The following is a 27,294-nucleotide window of genomic DNA, read 5'->3' as shown; positions in this document are numbered from 1 at the left end:
TTTTGCTCCCTGGAACTTGAAATATCTCATTGGGGCCCAGAGACACTAGTGCAAAGCAAATTACATACAACAGGGCTGTTCACTTAAGGACTTCAATAAACCAAACAGAGGAAAAAAGCTCCAGAATCAATTCAAGGTCTTTTCCAACCTAGACGATTCTGTGATTCTGTAATTGTTAAGACAACTTCTGGAATCAACCTCTTTCTAAACAAACCTATTAATACAGTTTGTTAGCCCTGTTACTAATATCCAGTAGTACCTTGAGCGCTAAATTAGATTTCGTGTCCTACAGTGCTAGGTGTACAAAAGAGTGCTCTGGTAAACCTGACTACAAAACCAGTGCACAGAAGTGAGAGTTAGTAATCTGAGCAGAGAGACATGACAAGAAAGAGAATATAGATGTGATTTCTCCAGAGCTACACAGCAGATCCTGGGTTTCTAATTCAGATTTTCTGATTCCAAGACCAACATATCTACCAATGCCAGTGGCTGAACAGACTGTAATCTAAAGAAAAGTCTCCTTTTCCTCATCAGGTATGTTTATTAATTTTGAAATAACACAGAAAGATTTACCTGTATGAATTTTAGTAGCAACAATCAGCAATTTCAACTCACATGAATATCAGTTTGACGATTAAGATATAATACAAAAGGAGCAGTTTGCTTTAAAATTCCTCAAGATTCATCACCATAAGCTTCGGTGACTTGGTATTTTTCTCAACAGATTTGCATGTTCTTCATAAAACACAGCTATCTGAGTAACTGCTAATCAAACTTGTACTTAAGAGAAAATACGTGCTGTAGTTTTTCAGATTATTTTTCATTAGTAATATAGTTTTCAGCCACGGACATTCTTAAAACTCTTTGACATCTGTTTAAGGGCAGTGAAAGAATGGGACTGAAACAACTGTAATTAAGAAGGCAGTAAGTACCACATGGAGACAGCAAAAAAAGAGTCAAGAATAGGACAGATAAAAACCACAAAATATTTTCACTGGCATGGATAACCCAGTGTTTAAAGTCAGGCAAACACAGAGTGTGCATGACTACAGCATGATACTTTGCCTCCAAAGAACCATTCTGTGATTAAGGAAAACAAGTTAGTCTATGAGAGAGGTAAATGAATTAGCATTTATGCTAAACCCATTGAAATATTAACAAAAGTTATTATCACGTTGGTAAGCAAGTGCCTCTAGGACATGCACACCTATTTAAGTCGACAAAGTTTTCAAGTTCACTGAAGCAATGATAGGTGCATGAACACACACGCAATATTAGTATCATTTAGAATTTCCTTTGTGTTGCTTCATGGAAATGAAAGCTATGTAATTATGAAGGGAAGAAATCTTAGAAGTTTAACACTTGTTCAAATAAAGCAGGTGTACTGGTTCTTATTTCAGTGATTTTCTAACAGGTCCATGCTTATCCTTGGATAGTGACAATTACTTTCTCAAAAAGGCTGTTATGATTTTTCTTTTTTTAAATAACAAGACAATCATTATTCCTTAAACATGTACTATACATTCCTTTTATTGCACTTGGGTTTCCAGATCTTTTGTATACTTCAAAGACAAAAATTCTCTGCTTAACATAGACACATGTTCTTAAACTGAACTGAAATTCCTCATGTGGAGAAAAATTACACCGGCTTGTACAGTGGATTCATCTATCAGAGTACTATCAATAGCAATAGGTATTGTAGAAAGGGTGTTCAGAGGAACTGTACCATCAGTTTGAGAAACAGGGGTTACTGCTTTCGTTGGAATAAGATGTACCTCCCTCCTGCACAAGCAGACTGGAAGAAAAACCTCATATATGATGCAGAATTTCTTTAGTAAATATTTCAACTTTTGTATTCCAACAAAAAAGTGTAGTTTTCTTTTCACTGAATATATTTCCCACTAGCTTTACTTTAAACTTTGATGTACGACATAGTAGAAAAGGGCAAATTAATGTGGCTTAGAAGTCAAAAATGCATCTGAAGACCACCAACAATTTTTTTTCTAAGAGATCTAAATACAGAAGAAATACTAAATTGTGTACTCCTTTAAATTCTATCATGAAAATCCGTAATGGAAGAACAACTTTAAAATAAGAGAAACCTAACAAATGAGTAATTAGAAAGCATTAACAACATACACTGTGATAGCATAAATCTACCCCCTTCATCAGTTAAAAGAAAATTTGCAGGTATCACGCTTTGTCTTTTTACATTGTAAGAATAGACACAGAACTGTTTCTGTAAATTATTTTTAAATAACAACAGTAATGAGCACCGAGTCACGAAAAAACAAGCAGGAATCAAATATTCTTAAACCGTTTGACTAGCTGAACAGCTGCCACTGATCATACTTACTTTTGAAAGATGATGTTCAGATGAAAATCCCAAGCCATAGACCGTATTCGCCCTGCTGTCTGCCCACTGGCCAAACTTCTGGGATGTTTTAGTAAATGTCATGTTGGGGGTGATAGTGCTATTTATTATTGCCTGAAAAAAAGTAATAGTTGTAAAAACGGGCTTTTGTGGTTTGGGGTTTTTTTTTTTTTAAAGACTACTCATAATTGAAAATGCCAATATTGTCATCAGGTATCTGTGTACACTGAATGAGACACACAGGGAACTAGGGAACAGTTTTCTAATTGAATCACAGCTAAAATTACAAAAGCGTATTTTTGCATACATTCTGTAAAAGGAGCAAAAGCTGTGGGGGAGCACCTGTTTGCAATTGCAAGCAGTCATTTAGTAGTTAACAAGTCTAAAAAAAGTCTTTTAACTTATCTGCATAGGCTAATGAGATCAGAAAAGAAGAACTAGTAAAGTCCTTATTTGTCTTACAAGTGTATTTCTTTGTCCCTTAAGGCAACGAGTCTTAAGCTCCACTGTAAGCTTCACTGTTGCATTCCCCCCACCCCCGCTGCATATCCGATTCTCACTGGAAAACACACAATAAAACAAGAAGCACAATTTCTTTTTAAGTTTCTGTTTTACAAGAATTTGTTTTTCCTTTATACCCACAGAAGCATGCCTGACAGGGTCATACATCAACTACAGAAGAAGAACTACTCTTAGAATCATTTTTCTTCTCTAGTTCTTGCTATACACAGGATGGAAGAAGCACATCCTCCAGCATACAACTTCTGCTAATGTAAACAAAAAATGCAACTATTAGATGATAGGCTGATTCCTATCCAAGCAGCTGAAGTTTCACCATAGATTTCAACAGTATTTCCACCACATTAAAGTTTGTGTAACATACTCTAAATCTGCAATGTGGAACTGTCCAGCTGACTGGAAGCATGTCAGGATAAAGTCTTACAGCGACACCAATGGGTTCCATCTAACTAAAAAACTGATTGTTCATACAGTTTACAACCAGTCAACAAGAACAAGAAACACTAGCCATAAACCCAAAGATATGTGCATTTGAGGTGAAATGTTGGCATACCTTCTCATGTCTCTGATGCTCTGGTGCTAAGAGTTTCAGCCACATTTGTTTAGTAATTCACAGCCCTTTTCATGAATCACTGGTGCTTTTTAACACCCACTGAAAGAGAACATCCTTAAAACTTCCCAGAAAACAGCACATACTGCAAGCAGAACAATTCAGCAAGAATTTTTCTTACATGTCAGTTACTGTGCTCCAAAAGTTATTGTCAGTATGTGTCCTACTGCAACTGTCTTACAGTATTGAGCTGGGAATCTTTTGAACATCAGTGTGCATGTTTCCTGCTTCCATGAAACCATAACCCCAGTCCTAGAGCAGCAACAAAATCCACAGGGTCCAAACCATCTTCTCTGTCATAAATAATGATATCTTTCTTTTATTCTTTGAATAGCAGGAACTGTACAGATGTGTAGAGAATAACAGCATCTTCTCAGGACAGTGATAGAAACTTCAACATCAGAGAGACCAAGTACTGCTCTTCCAAGCCCAAGATCATCTAGAAGTCAAAATCAGTACATACTACTTGTGTGAGATGGCCTTCTGGGTGGATATAAAATGAGTAGTTATGAAATTTACCTAGCACCCTTTGCTTTTGCTGTGATTTGGATGGCACTGGAGCACAGCTACCATCAACAAAAAATTTTCTCTGAATTCTGCAGGGCAAGCCTGACAAATTTACAGCTGAGGGGCCCAGCTAAGCTCACAAACAGCTCCCACATGTATATGGTGATTCTCAGATGAAGTGGTGGAGGGGAGTATTGCAAGAAAGTTGAAAAGAACATATTGTATTGCAACATGTAGAAAGACAAAGATACTGAAGCACACATGAACAAAACTGGCATCTTCTGCAATGGCTTTGGCAGCTCCACTACACTCACATTAAATTAGAAGAGCAAACCTGGATGTAGCTGAGGATATCAAACAGGCAGTCCTCTGATAACTTTTTCCTCAAAACGCAAGTTTTGGCTACCATTGTGAACAACTCCTGGAAAATTCTAGAATGCCTGAAAGCTTACATTTGAACCAACAAGCTTCATCAGGTCAAGAACAAGACTTGCTGTGTGATCAGAGACTGGAGAACCATCTCCAGCATTAACTGTCCACAAAATGTCTCCTTAGATCTTCATACAGGATTAACTGGTCAGTGAAGTCACTGGTAGTTCAAACATCATTCTCCTTTCTTTAGGCATAAGGTTCAAAGCCCAAATAAAGCCAGCAGGCTTGCACTTGCACTATGGCCTCCAACTGACCTCTGATAATGTGAGACAGGGAGGTGGGCTTCTCGGAAAGGAGGTGTTCTGGAGATCTTTTTTTCTTGTATGCTTCTTGTCTTCTTGTGCACTGTTAGTGCTTGGAGCCCACTTTTGAAATAACTTGGTGGAGACCCAGAACAGAGCCATGCAAGTTCACTTAATGCTCATTCTCTCTTGCTGTGGAAGCTGTCAACAGTACTATCTTTGAAATTAAGTATCCTGGGAACAGTGTAGAAAAGAGTCTTCCTCCCAACTCAAGCTCTAGTTATGTCATCTAGCTTGCTTAAGTCCTAGTTCCATCCACTGCCTAATTAATTTGAACTTACTTCATAGATTTGAGAGTGTGCATATTATGTTATGGATGTAACTTCCTCAATGCAGAAGATGACTCTGAGGACAGGGACTTATGAGCTCCAAGCAACAGGCAGGTTTAAAGTCTGAAGAACTGGCATTTGCTGTAGTGACAGTGGCATACCTGGTTACAAATTAACCCAGTAAAAAACCTTGGAGAAACCAACCAGTTTTTAGCTGATACTGCTCACTGCTTCAGCTGACCATGTCGCTGGCTGCACAAGACAGAACCCAGAACAGGCTGCCTGGACCAGCCTGTCTGCATTTAGGTTTAGTTACAGTGACTGTGAAATTGCTTCTCTGAAAGGGAGAAAGGTAGGAAGAAAACTTTAAAAAAATAATTGTATTGAGCAAGAGTTGCTGTGATTCTTCCCTTTATTTTCCAGCAGAAAAAAATAAAGAGGCTTCACTCCAGTGGACCGTATTAGTCCAAAGACAGCAAGTTTCTCACTGGGAAGACTACAATCAGATTCCAGTGACACCAAAGGAAAAAAAAAAAAAAAAAAAAAAAAAAAAAAGAGTTCTTTCATTAGATTTACCAGTTTTACAAAGAAATCAAGGCTTTCGAACCTCCCTGAATTAAAAGCATTGGTATGCTAGATCTCATGTGCTAAATTAACTATGCTTTTAAAAAGTGCAAGGCTAGAGCATACTACTGATACAGTCGGTGTCAGCTACTTCTGAAAAATACTAGATATGAATCCTTCATATCTTCAGTGTGAAAAAAAAATATTTTTTAAATTGGAATTTATAATTAAGTCTGTCTTGTCTACTCAAATAGGTACTGCTTTAACTGATCTCCTCTACACCAGATTTCACTGTAGAGTTACCAGTATAACAAGTGTCAAATATTTTATCAACTTTTTAAAATGTTGTTAGTATAAATGTACAATATTATCTTAAAAACAGAACAGAGTCAATCTGACAGGCAGACATCTAGCTTTTGAAGAAAACTGATTTTGTTATCTTTAGGGTTTTTTTGAATAAAAATACAGCTTTCATGTTTTCCTTTTATATTAGTTTAGATATGAGAAAATAGGGCATGTGTCAGCTGTTCATTTTACTGACTACAAATCCAACAGCTGCAAGATATACAGCAGTGGTCAAATATGATTTTATCTCATGTTAAAATTGATGGCAATAATAATTAAGACACAGTATTTTTTAACTTCTTCAAAGGAAGATCACTGAAGACCTGTGCTTACAGGCCTTACTTGAAATCCATATTTAGCATTAAACAGGTTATCACTAATGTGTGACTAGTTTATTTATAGTTTATCAACAGTCATTAAAACATTAAGATCCTCTACTGCAGTAACACCAATGGAAGACGTGACTCAGAAATATTTTATACAAGGCTCATGGAGCCTACAGACTGGAAAATCACTCTTTTCCAGAGTCTTCTCTTGTTTTAGATGAGCACAAATTATTAGGAACTTTTTTCCTACCTTGCGTCTGTGAAAAAATTATCAGAGAGTTAACTAGTACTGCAGGAACCACATTACTTGATCTCCTTTCTTTTCTCAGTGACTGCCAGAGATTGAATGGAAAAGACAGCAGGATTCTGGGAATAATCCTAGTGTCTGTCTGCAGTGTTACTGGAGAAATAATGGAGGCTTCCTTCCATCACCCAGGAGAAAGAAGTACTAAACCACATTTTTCCAAGGAGCTATGAAATGACTATATAATTAATGACAACTGAAGGCCTTAGCAACAACTTCTCAATGTTGTCATGTCATATTGCATAAGAAAATTTATTTTTCAGGGTTTCTCTTGATTCTTAAGAGAAGTAGGAGAAAAATGTCACATAAAAGATATTTTCTCAAGAGGTCACAGAAACCAGCCTCAAGTTCTATCAGATTATTTGCATCAGGATCTCCCTGCCATGGGCAACACGGATCCAGATCCTGTACATGACTATAAAGTATTGCCTACACACTGAACACCTTATGGTCCTAGACCATTTCCTGGCATCAAGTTAGAGGGAGATGCATCATTTCTTGTGCAAGGTATTTTAAGAGGAGACTGTAGCTTCAGAAAATATTGTACAGAATGCATTAAAAATAAGCAGCACTTGCTTCTGTAGGACCTTTCCCAGCTGAATCTGGCTCATAGACCCAATGACATGCAATAAGCAAAAACCCACTCTCTCAAATTACACCAGACACCCCCAACAAGCTAATTCAAGTGAGAGTCTGCAATGTACAATAGCATTCTTCAGAGGTGAGTGAAGATCATGTCTTAAAAATGTCCTTTTGTTTTCAAGAAGAAAGATTTAATGACTTTCAGACAATCTGTACAGAAGTTAAATTTTATTCAGGAATCCTACTGAAACCCACTGACCTAAAGAGAGGGAAGGGTGTGAGACAGGAATAGGATTAGCACTCAAATCTGAAGTATATTTCTCTCAAACTTTCCTTACTGCAGTCTAAGTGAATATACATGTGAGTTGCCATCACTTACTGACTGAGCCAGTGTAACTGAGCAGTCACGTGCACATCATTCTCTTCACCTTACAAACCCACAGGGTGCTGTAAACCCAACCAGCACCAAGGTATACAATAAAACCTGGTTGGAACTATTGCCTCTGAGGGAGGGGCATGACAGCTTCAAAACCAGTATGGTTCAACAAGTGTTTCTGGCTGCTGGCAACATGTGTATTTTAAACATTTTCAGTGTAAAATTTGGGGTTTTTTTAAAAAAAACAAAAAACCTACAACCCAAAATCATCTTTATTCAGTTTCATTTCAAAACTTAAAATGGCAGAAATAAATTGCACAGGTTTTTCTCCTTTCCAAATTTAACACTTCTGTCTGACCAATCAACAATATAAGGCATTGCAAGCTGAGATGCCAGTAGTGTTACTGACTCCCAGATGTATGCCATATAGCAGAGACACTATCTGGATGTACTCCAAACTTAAGAATGTTTTATATTTATCACTTTTTACATACTACATTGCATATGTGCAGCCATGTTAAAAAAGATGAGGCTTTAATTAAAAATAAAAAAATTCTCTCAGAATTATGATAAAAACCTCCTTAAAATTATTCTGTGGTTCCCCTTACTATTCACCTGTGTATGTTTCAAAGCAGTGCTGTGATGTCTAAAACACCGGGTCTTTCTTAATCATGACTGGGATCATAGATCTTATTCAGACATCTAACACTTGGATGAAAAAATTATGAGGATTGCAGCAATCACAGAGAGAGTGATCAGAGTGATAGACTGCATTATCAATATACCTTGCCAATAACAATGCAAATGTAAAGGAAATGCTGCAGTAGACAAAAGAACAAGTAAGTAGTGAAAAACTGCTTGACAATTTCACTCAGCAGCCACTTTGCAGGAGTTGCAGCTTTAGACAAAGCCAGAGGAACCCCAGCGGATACCAGAACAAGGATTTTGTAAACTGCAGATCAGTTAAGGTGCTACAGACTACAACTCAGAGTCTTAACTTCATAGAGCACCTAGTTTCAGTTCCAAGTCTTTATTTATAAACAATCACACAACAGGCATTTTAATTATTTGCCAGAACTAAAAGAGTAATTTGAAGGAAGGCTGGAAAGAGAAGAAAGAAACAAAGTAAGACTTAAACTTGGAAAATTCTGGTCGGCTTTGATATCAGAGTTTCAGTCACTTAAAGCAGAATTCATAGAACAATTCATAGAATCATTCAGGTTGGAAAAGACCCTTGGGATCATCGAGTCCAACCATCAGCCCTACTCTACAAAGTTCTCCCCTACACCATATCCCCCAACATCTCATCTAAACGACCCTTAAACACATCCAGGGATGGTGACTCCACCACCTCCCTGGGCAGCCTATTCCACTGTCTGACCACTCTTTCTGGGAAAGATTTTTTCCTAATGTCCAGTCTAAATCTCCCCTGTTGCAGTTTAAAGCCATTCCCCCTTGTTCTGTCACTAATTACCTGTTAGAAGAGACCAGCACCAACCTCTCTACAATGTCCTTTCAGGTAGTTGTAGAGAGTGATGAGGTCTCCCCTCAGCCTTTTCTCCCTCAAACTAAACAGTCCCAGCTCCTTCAATCACTCCTCACAGGATTTCTTCTCCAGGTCCTTCACCAGCTTCATTGCCCTCCTCTGCACTCGCTCCAGCACCTCGATATCCCCCTCGTATTGAGGTGCCCAAAACTGGACACAATACTCCAGGTGTGGCCTCACCAGTGCAGAGTACAGGGGGACTATCACCTCCCTACTTCTGCTGGTCACACTATTTCTAATACAAGCCAGGATGCTGTTGGCTTTCTTGGCCACCTGAGCACACTGCTGGCTCATGTTCAGCTGCTTGTCAGTGAGAACCCCCAGATCCTTCTCTTCCAGACAGCTCTCCAGCCACACCTCCCCAAGCCTGCAGCGATGCATGGGCAAGTAATATCATACAGAGATCTTTGACTATGAGATCTATTTCTATATTCTTCTTTATACAGAAATTATCCTTCCTCATTTAAAATAGCAATACTCTGGATATTTTAAAAAATGAAGGGTACTATTTTTCAGCTTTCAATAAATAGCCACAAAATCTCTCTGAATACTGCTATACAGAGTATTTCAGTTCCAACCATCATGAACTGATGCATCTCCAGAAGTTGCATATTAAATTATCTTGAAAGGATTGCAACTTTTGATAACACTCTGTGTACCTTTAATGTCCTTACTGCAGAGTTTTCTGATATGCTGTTTGTAAAGTTAATGTTTTTATACCCACTTAGGGTAGAACATAAGGAACTGTCAAGTTTTTAATCCATGTCAAATTAATTTTTTAGGCAAGGTTTCTTACAACAGCAGCTCAACACACTATCCTTCCTAATTAAAAAAAAAAAAAAAAAAAATCACCTTTAAAAAACCCAAACAAACTGAGTTTTGATAAAAGCTTACCATGGAGAGCTATATTAGGGGGGAATCCTCAAATTCTCTACAGCAAAAATTGGAGGATTACATAACAAGGGATTTACTAAGTGATTATGGGCACTGAACAGATGTCCTTCATAATGCTGAAGCCAATGATATTGATAGATCATTGAATGTGGAGATGAAAACAGGTTATTTTAACCCTATTTCTACTTTTTAGTGCATCTCACAGGGAATGTCTTCTTAGTCTGCTCATAATATTAACTAAGTAACAGGTCATCACTTAAATTTAGCAATGGATTTATCAAAGTAAATATAAATGCATGGAAAATAGCATTTTCTAATAAACACTTAAAACATGTAATGAAGCAGTATTACTATTTTAACATGTCAGTAATCTGCTACTCAGATAATGGCAAAAGCATCTAAGAAGATACTTGAAGGACGACTAGAAAAGAAATACAAAAATTGATGAAGCAAGCAATAAAACTTACCTTTGAGCCATCCAAACTGATTATCCTGTAGACATTTCTTGTGCTGTCATAGAAGTAGGACACAGTAACAGCATGCTTGCTGGTGGGAACCCAGTTCTTCTTAGTGTTTGGGTCAATCTGGAAGACGTGAGCTCGGGTGCTGAAGATGGGTTGTTCCCTGAAAGGTATGAAGTAAAAGTCATGAATCGCATTTGTACATAATATTGTTGCACACAAGTTATCTGCCAGTTGTGCCCACTGGGATGTACACATTCCACTTTGCATGATAATTTTTTCCTAAGAAGTTCTGTATGTGTTGGTGTGTAGAGCTGCTAAGTGCATTAATATACATATGCAAGCAAAATGCAAGCCTTCTAAGGCAAAAATCAGCACTCAGTTGTACAGTCAGATAGAGACAGACATCTCTAATATAGATCCAACACTGTACCATCATCTCCACAGCCCTCACCCTCCATCTGTCCCTTTAAATTAACAGGCATTAATACTTGTGCAACTTCATCTCATTACACTGCACACTGAAGAATGTGTATGACTTCAAAACCCCATCTTCTCAAAAAATATTTTAATACTCTGATTATTCTTATCAATTTCCGGCCATAATCTGGAACTGAACAGGCTGATTCAATGCAATTACTCTAAAACTAACATTAATTAAGGCCAGGAACATGCGTTGTGAAACCATCACTCTTGGGAGCTTCACACCTGAACATTTTCATAGCAACACTAAATATGTATAACATACAAGGTTCAAAGTTAACTGCTTAGCAAATAAAATCATATAAATTAAAAATCCTACTGTACTTTAGAATTTACAACTTACTGTCCCCATGATCATATAGTATTGCACAGAAATCGAAAAATATTTTAGTATCACTAAGATGGTTGTCAGTTTAAATTTAGCTACATTTTAGTGACAAATAAGACTGCTGTATTCTTCAGGGAATGTTGCCATCAAATCCCAAAGATATTAAGTACCAAAATTTTAAGATGGATTTAACTTTCTAGCTTCTGGACTCTCTCATTTTCTCCCATTTCCAGAGATGTGAAGAAACATATCCTTTGTTCCTGTCCTCATTTCCCTTTAAGAGGTAACTTTTTAATACATTTTCCAGCCCAAAACAAAAACAAAAGAAAAAAATCAGGATTTTGTGTACTCTTAGTCAAAGGGTTTTAATTTAGCCTCATTACAAAGGGGTACATGTGACCCCTCAGAAATATCTCTACTGCTTGGCAGCAAGGGCAACTGAGACCAGCTACTTTCAGCAGCAGAATCTTAGTACTCAGCTGGGAGGTAAAGCTCCTTGAAGTTCATCTGCCAGAAGATGTGGTATACTCCTATATCGGGTGTTGAAGTGACAGAAAGGATACAGAACAGAACCAAAGACAGTGAAACAGAGTTTCAGCAAAAGCTAAAGGGGAAGGCAGGCAGGCCAGGAAGACCAATGCACATGCTAGTTCTCCACACAAACGTCACTGTACCCTCAGCACCAACTCATTCTCTTGTAAATCTCCAAGCTATAGGAGGTTGGGTAGCTGTTTTCCTGATCCTAATCCCTTGCACACAAACAAAGATTATGCAAAGGTAACTTTTATAGCCCTTTTGTTTAACAGAATCTTTACACGAATTCTTATCACTCTTTCAAATATCCACAATTACTTCTTCAATCATACTTAAAACTTTAGCTTTGTCTTCAATATTAGATACGTTTTGCATTTACCTCTACAATTAAGCATACCCAAATGTAATGTGATGCATATTACCATAATGCAACCAGGTTTTTAACTCTGGAAAGTCAGATTCCATCAAAACAAAAATCTCAGAAGACTGACAATTATTTGGATGAAGACTGACATTGAAAAGAGAAAATAAAGGCTCTGACCACATTAACTATAAAGACGAAAGAAGAGCTGAATCCAAAGTGTAGATGTGTGGTTAATGAATACACATTTGACCAGAACTGTCACAGTACAGTATATCACACAATTGGAACTTTCAACATACCACAGGTCAGGATTTTAATATGTAAAAGGTAGGCAAAAACTATATGACTAAAGCAAGTTGGAGTGTCAGTAAAAGTTCGATTGTTCAGCCCTGACTCGTTGCTCTCCTGCACTGTCAGCACAAAAGTCTTCCACTGCCCCACCTAAATATCCTCAATTTGTTTGATGAGGTGGCCTGCATATTCCTGCTGATTGCTCAGCAGTGTTGCTCAAAGCCAAATCAGAGCACTCTGAAGGGCACATGAGAATCGGGCATAGACATAACAATTAGGTATGGAACAGCAGAAATGAAGCTTACATACACTATTCAATCGCTTCTGATAAAACTAGAGTTACAGTCTTTTCTTTCCATGTTTTAACCGAAACTACAGCTTTGCTGAATGACAAGCTGTCTACACTCTGTGGAAAAAGCATAGCTCCATTAAACTAGTTGGATAAATCATAATTTTGCCAGATTACTGGGGTAATTAGGATTTTTTTCTGACAAAGACACTAAACTTCAGATGCCTGTAGAATTAGACCAATGTTTTGACACTTGATGATGAACATTTATAATGATTATTTCTTCAAACAAATGAAAGTTATACACCTATGTCTACAGGACTAAATATGTTATAGAATCAGTCACTGACATGCCACTTAAGTCCTTCTAAACTGCGGTACAATTAAGTCAACTGTATCTGTCTGTAGCAATATACTATAGAGTTACTTAAATTTTAGATTTGCTAAAACATTCAGAAACAGAGGCAATATATATAAAAAATAGACAAGATTTGTAATTTCAGCTAATCAGTCTTTAATCAAAATTTTTGTTCTTCCATTATCCACACAGGACCATGATGCCCTCCCAATCTGGAAGTTTCAATTAATCCAGTTAAGTGATATTAGTTATAGGAGTATTAGTATTACTCAAATAGGAGAACAGTTTCCTTTTTCCCTTGCTAAGTGCTCAGACAATTAATGCATACAAAAATTATATTTTATAATATATTTATATATCTATAAATATTAAAATCTACTTTTGCCTATATAGAGTTGAGCTAGGAAGATGAGAACAGCTTTAAGTAAGAAAAAAAAATCCTGTAAAAGAACCCTATCGGTTCCTTACTCTTCCGTCTCTTTTCCTCCTCTTTCAGTTTTCTCTTGTCATTCTTTCACTATCAGAAAGTATTTAGTATTTGTTAAAGACAGTAATAGGAACTAAGACAAGAACTCAACACTAATTACAAAGACAAGTCATTCATTTTTCCAGAAATATCCTGATGCTGAACAAAAAGAAAAGAAACTAACAAGAATGCCATAGTAACACAGTTTGACTGTTAGAAATGTCCGCTCAGGCATGGCAAAAACATCAAGGCAAATATGGTGTTGTTCTTAATTGGCTTAGACTGCAACATTACAATGGTCAAACAGAGACTAAAATAAGTGCCAAGTCCTCTTGGACTTGAGTGGCAATGTGAGGACTAAGGAAAGCAGCATGAGAGGTACTACTTAAGGAGGTTAAGAGTCACACCAGTTTTTTTCACCATTGATCAGAAATCCATTCATTGATATGTGATCAGTGCTAGGCTAGGTTTAGGAGAAAAAGTCAGTGTCCTAACAGTTGAATGAACAGTGTTTTCAACCACTCTTTCCATTCTGACATCTTAACACATCCTTTTCAAAAAAATGCAGACTACTGAATATAAGAACCTAAGGTTTCATTTCTCCGTATGTTAAGACTAATTAAAGCTTTCACAAAAAAAAGCTTAAATTAGTACAGAAGGTTAGCAAGAACTTTACTTGCTAATCCATAAAAATATCTATTCTTTTATCTGTCTGGTACTTCCATATTGTGTCAGCACTAGTGCTGAAGATCACCTTCCTCTTACTTCTTTCCCCACACTGTTTACCGTAACTCCAAAATTATTTTCATTGCCATAGTATCTACAACTTCTCAAGGCTGGGTTTCTGTTGTCTTAGTTATTATAAAAACAATAAGGCCACTGAAAAGAAGGTATGAACTTCTACAACTTTACTTGATGTCCTACTTGCCTCCCCTTACGGTGTGTTAATGATGTCAAAAATTTTTTTCTAAATTACACACCCATCTCCCTTTCCCCTCCATACTGGGCTAACTTGACAAGGTTTTGGTAGGGAGGGTGCTACACCGTCGAGGACAAGGTCAGGGACTGCTCTGTGCAGACACAAGAACAGACCAGGACTGGGGCTGGAGAAAAACAAGACACACAGGAGATGACACCTGAGCATGGACCAGAGCAACAAGCTGCCCAAGCAGGAGCAGACAGCAGATGCAGGAGCAGGTGTAACACTGAGGGGACTGTGGCCCATGGAGGAATTGAGTTTTAAAAAAAAGCGCCACCACAGGCACTGACTGCCATCTTCTGAGTACCACTTGTGGTGACAAGATGGGAGACCAGGAAGGAGTTAGAGAGGTGTCTGCAGGGAAGATGAGGTATGTTTTCTGTGTTTAATTGTTTGTCTTCATCTTCATCGGAAATAAACTAATTTGAATTCAATTTCCTGAATCAAAATGGGTTTGTTGCACATGACATTCCCTCCCTGCTGCAAACACAAAAAACAGATCTAAAACTTTATACAACAGCTTCTTGGATTCCCAAAGCATTCAAATACACTAGAAGTTTTAAATCTCTCAGCAGAGCTATTTTCTCCAAGCAGTAGGACAAAAGGGGATGAATAAGCAGGTCCAGTGTGATGGGGTCCACCTACTAAACTCAGCTTTGATAGCTCTAAAGTCCATGAGAATGAACATTCACATCAATCATTTCAGCAATTTCTATTTCCCTAATATGGATCTTATAAACTCCAAAGTGCATTATCTAGACTTACTGTTTTTGATGCACATAGAGTCCACATACAAGACTGCTTTCAAGACAAATCCAACAAAATGTGCCTTGGAAGTCCTTTTCATCACATTTCAAAGTTGCAAACAGAGCAGGATCCTACCCTTAGGACTTCAGTCTCAAGAGTTTCAGAGGAAGACAATACCTTGTGCATCCAAAACCAGGACAACATCCCTATGCTCAGAACTGGAGTACAACCACACTTTAAGTTCCCTATCCACACTGGACAAAAAGTGTGCTGCCCCCCCGCCCATTACAGCCACAGGCACAGCAGACCCTGCCACATGGCAGCCTGCAGGCTCAGCACACACACTCTGGCCGTCCTAAGGACTGCAAACTCTCTCACTAGGCATAGCACACGTTTCTGCAGGTGGTAATTTTGCACACAGTGAGTTCTGAGCCTCTATATATCTGTCATACAAGGTAATTTCTCCCCATACCAAACAACATGAATCCCCTGCATGATCTCTCAGGCATTTGCTCAATACCCTCAGATTTAGGATATGACAAAGACCTTTATGCTCTTTCAAAATGACCGCATACCAAGACTACAGCTTTCTCCCAGTGCCCTGCTATAGTCTTAAAAAAAATACTCTCCCTAGCTTGTTTTTAAAGCTGCACCAAGTTTTTATTACTCTAAGCTGCTTGAGGAGAGATCCCTGAAAAGAAATGAAGAGAGTGATTAGAAGTGCAGCTATACTCAAGACTAATTTGTCAGCTATGGCATCCAAACAGCCAACGGTTCCTCAGGAGCCTGAGTCAACAAGCTCTACAGAATACAATTCAAATCAACAGAAAAAAACAGAATATTCCTTATTCCTAAAAATGCTCTGAAGTCTGATAAATACTGTATATGGTAGCTTGTGGGACAGTATTGCATAACATTGACTCCCTGTTGCATGGAAACCATTCGGAAATAAAATCTTTCTCTGGACAGAAAGTGACTGACAACTGCCATCTTGAAATAAAAATCAAAATTATGAAGTACTTGAACAAACCATAGTCAGCATACTTATGAAACAAGTACATCTTAAGATTTTGCTTTCTGTATTACGCACATACAATAACAACTTTAGTGTCTCAAAACAAGCTTTGAGATAGTGAAAGAAATGGAAGTTACAACCAAGCAACTAGATCGAAATCCCTCCTATACCATCAGCAGTTTATCCAGTTCTACACTTAAGATTCTTAGACTTGCTTTTGCTGTTATGTTTCGGGTTTGAGTCAGGTTTACTCAAGGTCAGCAAAAGGTTAGGAAGTTGTTCCTAAAAAGCTTGGTAAGTTTTCTGTATTCAGTTAGAAGTTAATACATATACGCATCTTTTTAACCTATAAAGTTCAATGTCTTACTCTACAGAATATGTTCTATAGCTATATAACACTGCACAGAGCAGTGCCTTCCAGATTTTTTCTAAACTGTTTTGTTTGCATTTAACAATCAGCTTTTAGTATTAGACCTTTAACCACTTCTGAGTTAGCATACCAGCAATTTTTCAGGATTTGAAGAGAAAAATTATCCAGAACCTTTCATTAAACCTATAAAGTAAAAAATGCATTTACTTTTGCCAGAAACATCATTACATACTGTACGTCAGATTTTCAAGGATCCAATGTTTTGACCAACTGAAGTGTTTCAGCTTAAAATCAGATATCACACAGTACTTAATGGATATGAAATACAGGAAATCAGAAGAAAATAATTTAGTGACCTGCTCATATTTAAATTAGTGTATTGTCATGGGTGACGAGGAGAAAAAGCTTTGCTGATATGCCACAAGATGGCTGCCAGGCCTGCTGGCTTAATCAGCTTGGTCAGCTCCAATACTTCGGTTTTCCAAGGTTATGTTGTAGCCTATGTTTTTAATATTTATTTTTATAATTCTACAATAGATATTTTGATGTCCAGTGTTGCCTGTTTTTCAGAAGGAAAGGTTCAAACCCCAGCTCATAAACTCTGCCCCTTCCGCTCCACCTTTGCCCACACTACAGCATCTATGCTTCTTCATCCATGTTCTTCGCTCATTAGCTCTAGTCTTAAATGTGAAGAAAGGAGTTTCAAAGATGGTAGAAATACAGAACATGTTTTAAAGTAATTCCAATCCTATGAAATTACAGATCAGACTTTGAAAATACTGAAGCATATTCATACTGAAAAATATGAAAACATTAGATTTTTGAAGTTCCTTAGATGACAGATAACTCTAGAAGATAATGGCAAACCCCCACCACTGAATCAATGAAACAGTTTCTAACATCAAAAGGTATATAAAGTAAAAGCATTGCTGGACTCCCCTCTTAAACTGCATTGCACAATGGTGACACTAATGTTAAACAGACTGAGTCATAGCTGGTATTAGAATTCCAATTCACTTAGTAGCTTTAGTCCAGTGAATGGGAAATCACAACATGCTCTAAGATACTGTCCAAGTTGCAAAAGCTTAGTTTACTACAGGAAATGATTCTGTGACAGGTTCATATAAAAGTCCCTGGAAAACGAGTCCCTGGAAAACGGCCTACAGGAAAAGACTCCAGACCTGGTAGTACTTATAGTGAAGGCAGACAATTAGATGTTAACAGAAACAACACAGTACTCATCCCAGTGAAAATGTGACAGAACTTCATAAAATTTTACACCTGCAACATTTTGTATCATCCTAAAGAGACAGCGTATCACCCAGTCTCACGCTCTGTTCATTCAATAAGGAGCTGTTGGTGATGATGGCAACCCCTTTTCTTTATCAAATTTTCATTTGGGTTTTTTTGAAGTATTTGTACAAATAGCAGAATTAATAAAAAATGGTCTAAACCAAACCTTCCTGCATTTTGGGGCAGAACATCTGACCCAAGAGATTCTGAGCTGAGCTCTTGCTCTCAACCAGCAGCCTTTTCACCCTGGCTCTTTGTTTTTATAAAATTCTCAGAAATCTATTATCTTTTAAATATTAATGTCCCTGTAAAGACCAGCTGAAATTTGAGAGCTATTCAGGCAGAAAGGAGAAGAGTTGCACTATATTTGCATACCTTAAAACCCTAGGCTTAAAAAAAATAAAAAAACAAAAAAAAATGAACTCACATTTTACTATGGGCTAAGAAGTATATGCAAAACTCATGCATACAGCTAGGTGCAAATAATATTGTTATATACAAGCTAGGCTAAATTTGACACCTATGAGTACACGAACTCTAATGAAGTCCGTAATTATGGACTTTCATTAGTAGAAAAACTGTCTACTTATGATTATTTGTATCAATTAATAAAAGTTTCTCTATGACACAGGAGGCAGGTCAGGAAAGCAGGTAACTTCAATATGCAGGGCAGAAAACGTTCCTGAAATCCATTCCTTCCAATAACATTGTGGCACATCTACTGATGTGGATGGCACCTTTATGAGCATGTAATCCTGTAAAACAGTCCATCTGGGAAAAAAAGTGAACCACTCTGTATGAGTCAATCTCAACTAAACATGCTCAGGAAGCCCATACATAAGACCTTCCAGAGGAGGAAGAGAAAGAAGAAAGGCAGTGGAGTACCATACAAGCAGGCACTGTGAGACAACTGCAGACAGCACTTAAAATTTATAGTTATCATACAAAATTGCAAGAGCTAGGATTATCATACATTGGAAAATAACACTCTTTCTATTAAACAAAACAAAAAAAGTCTCCCCAAACCCAAAAAATGTAATTATGAAGAGCAATGAGAAAGTCCACTTAAATTAATTCCTCTTCTGTGTGAGCTTCCCATTTGCAAGAGACCAGCGAAGGATAGTAGTTACTGGTAAACTTTAGAATAGTGAAGAGCTTCTTTCACAGCACAGGTTTAAAATTAACTGTAGCACAGCAGAGATATTATAGTCTCACAAATTTAATAACATCAACAGCATGGAAGCTGGCAGAGTTGGAAAACACAGGACAAATCAGTGCCCAGGTTCCCACTCTCCGCAGAGGACAAGAAAAGCCAAGCAGAGTGAGTTTACTGTCAGGACAGTGGTGGTGGCAGGACAGTACGCTGTCTGTGCTGGCAGACCCAAGCACATGAGAATGGAGCGAGTCTTAGACCAGGACCCAAGTGTCCTGGCTTTGACCCATCTCTCAGACTTACCTTCTTGCCTCATTTCAAGTCATTCATTTGATCTGACCTACTCTTCCTTGGCACCCTCCCTGTTAGAAAATACACTTTCCCAATCTATTTCACCAGCAATTCTGCTCAGGCATCTCAGTGACTGTGAAACCCTACAAAGCATCAGGAACAAGGGTCCCTTAAACAGCTGTCCCCTCAATATTTCTCTCCGATATGCTTCTTTGTCCCGCTTGCCTTCATGGCCTTAACATCACATTCATTTTTGCGTGGTCTGATCAGTGTTTTTTTACATACACACTCACATATATCCACTTCAAAGATACCACAAAGTGTGTTAATAGTAAAGTTGGTCGGTAATTCAGTCAGCATACTTTGAGCACACCAAGCAAACAGATTCTGCCCTCAACATCTTGCATTAGGAACAACCCCCTTGCAGCCCTCCCTGGCCCTCCCCATATTGAAAGGGATGGAAAATGCAAAAGCACTCAGAAGCTAAGAATTGTCTTTTGTCTCATCCCATCTTCAGATGCCTATCATCACGTGGGGAAGGTTTTAATAGATTAACTGAAAATTCATGAGATTGATGGAATGAATTATTTGGGTAGGTCAGTGTTAACTTCACTGCATGGCAGATATTTAAAATTTTTTCTTAATTTCCAGAATAAATTTGAGATATCAGTAGAGAAGACTTAAGTGAATTCTCTAGTTGCATTACTATTTCTCAGAATACAGTGAAAATCTGAATGACAGTGTCAGCTAATTTTCCTTCAAACAAGCAAAGGATCACATTCATCCATGCTACAGTGAAATCAGATGGGTCTTACTAAATATGCTCAATGTCCAGATCAATAGCAAGAACTCATGTTTTGCTATCTCACAAACTGGAGAAAGCAAAAACTGAAACATGAAAATGTACACACATTCTTCAGAGAAAGAACAGGACACAGAGCACAGGATTCTGCAGTAAAAATCATCTTACTTAGATGTGAGTCGCAATTACACCTGTAGCTCTGGCATTTCATCTAGGTAATATCTCACTAGTTGCTTGTCCACGCCATGCTGAACCTCTCCTAGAAGTCTGCCTCCTAATTGCACAGAAGAGCTTGCAGTCTAGCACTGCTGTTTTCTGGGTCTCCCAATGTTGAAGGCTAAGCTTTTAGAAGAATGTAGCAATATTATACTTAGGTCAAGAAAGATGTTCTTTGTATACCTTAAAGCCAAAGGCATCCCTAATCAGAAGAACAAGTAGGTAGCCTTCTTTGAGCAAGGACATCCTGGAGCCATCAGACCTTGAAGAGGATACACTGCCAACTTGGCAAGCAAACTCAAGGTCCATGTATCCTTAGCTGAACTACCCTCATTATAATACTAAAAATCATGCCTACAGGTGAAGACCCTTCCCCTGAGCATGTGTAGTAGAAGTATTGTGTCAGTAGTATTATAATTGTACGTAAATTACTAACCAATCATCATAGAGAGGATTGACTTGGAAAATTACTAACTCTGCAAGTTTTGTGTATAAACAGCGAAAAGTCTTGTTGGCGTGCTTGATTTGTGGGAAACCACTGAGCACCTAGGCTTGTGTAACCCTAAAATAAATAAGCAATGTCTCTCCTGAGTGTGTGATTATTGACTGATTGCACACTGGGCAACGAATCCGCTTTTTGGACAACACCAAGATGGTAAGAACGTTCCTGCTGAGCTAACAATCAGAATCAACATGCCCACAAAGTCCTGATCAAAACAAAACACACTGAATTACATTCACCAGTTAAGATGAAAATTCTTATATTTGGAATAAAATGCATACTACTTGAAATTAAGGTTTATATTCTAGAGAAAGGAAAAAAAAACGAAACTCTTAAATTTTTGGTATAATGTCAGTGAACATGGAGCTGCTTGCGCTAGAGTAAAAAAAAGGTACCTGAAGGATAGGTACAGTGTAGTGTCAATGTGATTTTAAAAATAAGGAAGAAAAATAGATAAACATTGAATTTTCTTCCACTCCTATAATTCTGTGGGTTTTTAAGAAACGCTTGTTCTCCCATGCCCCCAGCTATCATATGCTACTCAAGTTCTGCAGGTATGGAACCAGCTGAAGTGTTACAGAAAACATCCACACCAAGAATTCATCACTGACTATGAAAGTTCCTCCAACAGCTGCATGAAGGTCCATCTCTAAGGTTTTCCTTTTGTTGTCCTTCCACACAACCTTCAAAAGCTCATTTTCACACCATGAATCAAATGAGAGCTTTGAAAGTCAGATGAGATAACAGAAAGTTTATTACCATGGACAAGTACTCAGTTTTATCTTCATGCTTTTCACTTCATTTTATTAAATTATTTCAGGGATATAGGCATATTCCAAATTTTTATAGGTACCTAAGCAATTATTCCTCTAAATCATGCATGTGGACAAAGGTACCTCTGAATTAACTTTTATCTTAAATTTGTTTTTAAATTACAAGATTGGAGCAAACTAATCATCAGCTTCTAGTGACTTAAGAGCAGCTAAAGTACGTTAGGTTGAATTTTAGGATAGATATTTACCTATAGTGAAAATACTAAGTAATCATGATAGCAAAAATTGATCCAAAGCTGTATTTTATTCCTGGATTTTACTCTGTACAAAAATTCTTGTCAAGGAAATCAAGAGAGGAGTTGTTCTATCTTTCCAACTCATCAGTTAAGTTCAAGATGTATAGCTATCTTCCACACCTAGTCACTGAAAGTGTTAACCAGAAGCAAACAGAAAAACAACCTAATGTCAGGTTCTATTCTGTGAACAAAGAACCCTGGAATTAGGCTAACTAGGCATTTCTGGAAGTAGTCTAGATGTTAACATTCCTGCAACAGCCCTTACATGCAGTAAACTAAACTAAGCTGCATCTGGAAAAGAAACAGGTAATGAAACACTCATTTCCCTTCATTCTACAGCATGGAAAAGCAACTTTCCCACACTTGCAACACAAACAGAAATTAGAGGAATGAAGCCTACACAGCACAGCGTAGTGAAGGAAGAAATAATGTCATTCACACCTGTTAGGAAAAAAAGTTTAGAAAGGTCCAAAGCAATTGATAACCAGGTTTTCTTTTTAATTCCCCCGTTCCTTGATAATCTCTGTACAGAAGCAATCTTTCCTTTGAAATCTACACATAAAATCTTCCATGCAATTGAGTTGTGTGTCAGTCAAATTACTCTTACAGAACTCATGCAGATATTTTAAGGAGAACATAAAGCAGCTTAACTGTTCAACTTGAACTTCTACTGCTACTTAGCACAGCACTTTAACACAGTCATATAATGAGTAAGTTACAGTTTCCTGCCCTCTGCACCACCAGTTTTCTAGAGTTTAAACAGACTTTCTAGACATGGTCCTCAGGGACAATACCTATAGTCTTCAGAACCATTACAAGACTTACAGTTTTAAGGAAAAAAAAGAAGATAAAAGTCAGGAAGAAAACCCCTATACCAGCAGAACAAGCACAGCTCTCCAAATACAGAAGCAGAGAGGGTGACAGCACAAAGTTGCTTTGGGATCCAGAGGTGCTGCTGGTGAGCCAGGACTCCATGCTCTGCTTTACAAGCAGGCCCAGGAGCACTTTCTCTTCCAGGGGCATGGAGGAGGAGGAGGATGAGGAAGGCTCCAGATGGGACACGATTTTCAATCTACTGCAATCTCCAGAAGGCAAACCTATTCCCATCCAGCATGTTTTCCTTGCCACATTTCAGAGACACCCTCAAATTAGTTTATGGACCCTTTGAGATCTAAATTCAGCAGTTTTCTTTGCAAAACAATTTTCAGTTTGGGAGAGGGCTGTTAATGCCACTCACTCACAATAACTAAACTGATTGATGCTGTCTAAACAAGGTGAGAATTAAGACAAATTAGATGGGGTCACTTAGGTGCTGTTGCTGAGGCACAGATGAGGAAACACAGCACCCTGAAAGCGCATAAAGACTCTCTGATGTTAATCATACTATTTGGTGGGATATAAGGGTCGTAATACAGTACTGGTAAAAGTACCACTCAGATAAGCACATTCAAACAACTGACAGACTGAAACTCCTTGCTTTGACCTGACATGAAAGCACAAGACTTTCCAAAAAATCAGCAACCTCTATTAGATGAATTTAACTGCTTAATGAAATCCTTCAGCAGCATTGACAAGCGTCACTGTGCACAACTAGCACAGCAAGAAGGAACTGAGAACAGATGATTGGCACTAGTACATAGAGTCATGCAGAGCACTGAAATAACACGGTGGCAATCCTACATTAGCTTAACTTTCATAAAACATGGCAGAGTTCAATAATGTAAATGCAGTATTTTCTAATTTTATGTTCAGTGTGATTTTGTGCACTCCAAGTCTCATCATTGCCTATGACAAGAATTTGTTCTGATAGGTGTATTTCACAGGTATGAAGCAATAGAGACAAAGCTGGAGCATTAGACAATAGAGACAGATGAGAATTTTGCCACCTAAAGAGGAATAGAATGAGGACAAAATCATAGAATCCATTCACCATGTGTTTCCACCAAGACAATCAGCAATTATATGGTAAATAGAGACAGTATTTAAAAATTAGTATTTTGAGATATTGTTAAGCTTAACTGCCGTTTTTCCAATTGTCTTTGACTTTGAGAGAGAACACTCAACTAACACTAGTCATAATTTTGCTATACTGAAGACTAGATCTCTCAGCAACCTGTTCATAACAGAAAAACCAAGGAATACTTATCTTCTTTGTTTATTGTAAGACACTTAGAATTTCTCTCAAACATACTTCTGTAGCAAAATAAGGTTTCCTCACTTGGCACCACAATCTTTATCAACCCCTCCTTGTAATGTTTCTTTCCAGTCTTCATCACCCTCCATATTGACTTTAAATTTCCATTTTGCTTCCTTGTAGGTCTTCATACAGAAATGATCACACCTCCTTGGTTTGTAGGTCTTCATACAGAAATGATCACACCTCCTTATCACTTTCCACCCCATCAACCACATCCACCTCACCTTTTTCCACATGTCCAAGTTACTAATTTTGACATGCCTTCTACACGTGAAAATACTTTTTATTTTAGTGGGCCTGGCACTTGTCATTCCTTTCATTTCCATCTTAAAACCCACAAACCCCTTATTTAACATTAAGAAGTTGTCAGCTAACACTAAGTTTTGAGAGTTTTTATACTTAACCCTCTGAAATAAACACCTTGAAATAAATCATTAGCACAACCTGCATGTTGACCACAGACACCTCAAAGCTGAAGTCATGCTTTCACCAGCACCAGTATCAGAACTTCCATATGGAGTGAACAGAACAAACCAGGCTGAATAAACATGCATTTAATCACCATCAACTGATCTTCAAACAATTTGCAAGCCCATCCAGACTGCTACAGCTGCATGCTAAATTTCAAAAAGAATCACTGGTCCACATCACAAGATGAGAATTGGATTATTCCATCTGTATCAAGGAACTGAGTTAGACTCCTAGAAAGGTAAACAAATTAATTTTATATTCATAAGTAACAAATCAATTTGAATCATCCCACTGAGCACTGCAGGAACTATAAAGCTTCTTTAATTCACTTTGAGCATGCCATTACTATGCCAGCAAGTCCCTCCCTTCTGATAACTTACAGCCTAGTAAACATTATTGAAATTTGGAAGCAGTGGTTGCATCTATATTGAGCTGTAACTGGAAGTGACAGATCTGTTTACCTGACCGTTCACACCACACATATGCTAAGTTCTGAGACTCCTCCTAAGGTAGGACACCCAAATACTGCTGCTGACAGGCCTCCAGAGCAGTTTGCTTGTCAGATCACTGAAGGCATTCCTAGGATGGCTCCAAATCCTGTTTCCCCCAGTGACATACCTTGCATTGTCAGGCAACTTCCCATCATAATCGTGAAATTCACAACAAGCATACAGGGCACAAGCTGTTTTTAAATATACCAGTATGACCACACACTGTGCATGGAGCAAACGGTGCCCTGCACAGCCTGCTACAGAGGCTGACATAGGAACAGGTACACTGGTCTGCACAGTAAATGTCAGCCAAGGGACTGTGCCAAGTGCTGTGCTGCAGGGATGAGCCCCAACAGCTGGAGAGGAATGGCCATACCTGGACTAGGCTGTCTCACTGATAAACTGATGTCTCAACTGTCTCACTCATAGGGAAGACAACCATGCTGGAAACACAATGCCAGCATCAGCACTACCCTTGTGTATTGCTATCTAAATAATGTAAAGAAACATTTCTTCACTGACAGCTCATGTGCTTGCTTTGATTGTGCTGGTGGAGGCTGGTAAAGACAAAGTTGTACTGGAACTACATTATTAACTACTTTGCAAAGCATACTTCAAAATATATCTATACTTCAGAAAGGCACCTACGACAGTAGTTCTAAGACAAAGATAGCACATAGGTATCAGGGCTTTATCCAGATGGAAGTTACTTTACTTGTTGGAAGTGTAATTATAGGAAAAAAAAATCAGATCTCGGGAAACTACTCGGCACTTTTACAAACTGAGCAACAAAATGCACACCATACAGTTTGTGCAGAAGTGTTGGCTCAAGTGCCTGCGACAGATAAAACTGGAATTTTCTTACCTATTTCACATGGAATTGGAATTGCCTACGTTACGAGACCTATGCTTAATAGTCCAATAAAAATATTCAAGCAATAAATACATGCTACCACAGTTAGGAAGCGTGTAATCACAGACCAGGATCCAGTGCTTGTTAAGAGCTAGTCAGTTATTTCAGTATGACCTTTTTTTATGAACAGGAGTGGTTTTCCTTACATGGTACCTGAGTGAACTGGTAGAGTTCAATGCATTCAAAACCTATGTACGAACCAAGAACTAGAAAAGCCCCCCTCACCACTCCTTTGCATAAATATCAGAATAGACACTGAATGTAAGCAGCCAAGTCCTAGTATTTCTGTATCCATGAAATAAAGTGGCCAGAAACAAGCAGGTTTATTAGCTACTTACAGAATGCTTGCATTGTAAAGTCAGTTTTAAAGAAAGCTGTATTTAAAAACATTTTACTCATGTATGCTGAACCTGGTATAGTGTCCCAAACTGAAGCACTTACGTGCTCAAGTTTCCTTCCGAAAGAGGCTTATCTGAAGCATCAAATACAAGTCCATGTAGCAGAAACTGCCATTTCCCACTCTAACAGGTTTTGAATTTAGAAACAGAATACGTACTATGATATAGGATTGTTTAACCTAATAAATAGAATGCTATGAGTAGGAAGTACTAATACTGAACTGCAAAAAAATCTGTGTTTACAAGCAAAGGAAAAAGAACGGTTCTTCAGGAAGATGAACAGCGTACATATAAAACAAGATGATTTAGAGCAAAATCTTGTATCTGCCAGTTAAAACTTAAAGCATCAGTTTCAATCATTACATAATTGGCTCTGTGTGAAGTTTGATCATGACCACTAATTTCCCAAACCTCTAGCATACAAGCATATTAGTTTAAATTATGGGCTTGGTATCTGAAACCAGAATCCTTGTATTTTTTCTAATGGCCTTCATTAATGTGCCAGGTGACATAAGCAGGTCACCATGACTGTCAAGTTTCAATGAAGAAGGTGAACTGCTATTGTACCACCCTGATTAGGGATATTTCTTGCTCAATACAAGCTTCTCATAGAAAAATACTAGCTGCATTATTCAAATGTGAAAGATGAAATTTCACTTTGTGATCACAATCAGCAATGCTAATCATAAACTGTGTGTTATCATAAAGTTCTTAATAGCAGCACACAGTCATGTACTTTGCTGCAAAACTGATATTCATATGAGGCAGCATTCAATGATCTGGTTTGCCAAAAATCAGTTAACGTACCAACAGTCTGAAATCATCATTCTATCCCTCCCAATATTTCTCCTCTACAATGAGGA

General features: G+C 37.9%; 1 protein-coding gene across 1 annotated transcript in view; it reads right to left on the bottom strand.

The window, feature by feature from the left end:
• Window positions 1-27,294, bottom strand: part of HOMER1 (homer scaffold protein 1) — a 95,801-nt gene that overhangs the window by 59,228 nt on the left and 9,279 nt on the right. Inside the window, exons 2-3 of the mRNA XM_074813238.1 lie at window positions 10,418-10,574; window positions 2,357-2,488 (exon numbers count right to left, since the gene is read on the bottom strand). Of these exons, the coding sequence (XP_074669339.1) occupies window positions 2,357-2,488; window positions 10,418-10,574 (289 nt within the window). The remainder of the gene's footprint in view (window positions 1-2,356; window positions 2,489-10,417; window positions 10,575-27,294) is intronic.

The sequence above is a fragment of the Strix aluco genome, chromosome Z (genome assembly GCF_031877795.1).
Source record: "Strix aluco isolate bStrAlu1 chromosome Z, bStrAlu1.hap1, whole genome shotgun sequence".
Classification (NCBI taxonomy): domain Eukaryota; kingdom Metazoa; phylum Chordata; class Aves; order Strigiformes; family Strigidae; genus Strix; species Strix aluco.
Note: the sequence above shows the minus strand (reverse complement) of the source record. Positions and strands in the feature narration are given on the sequence as shown.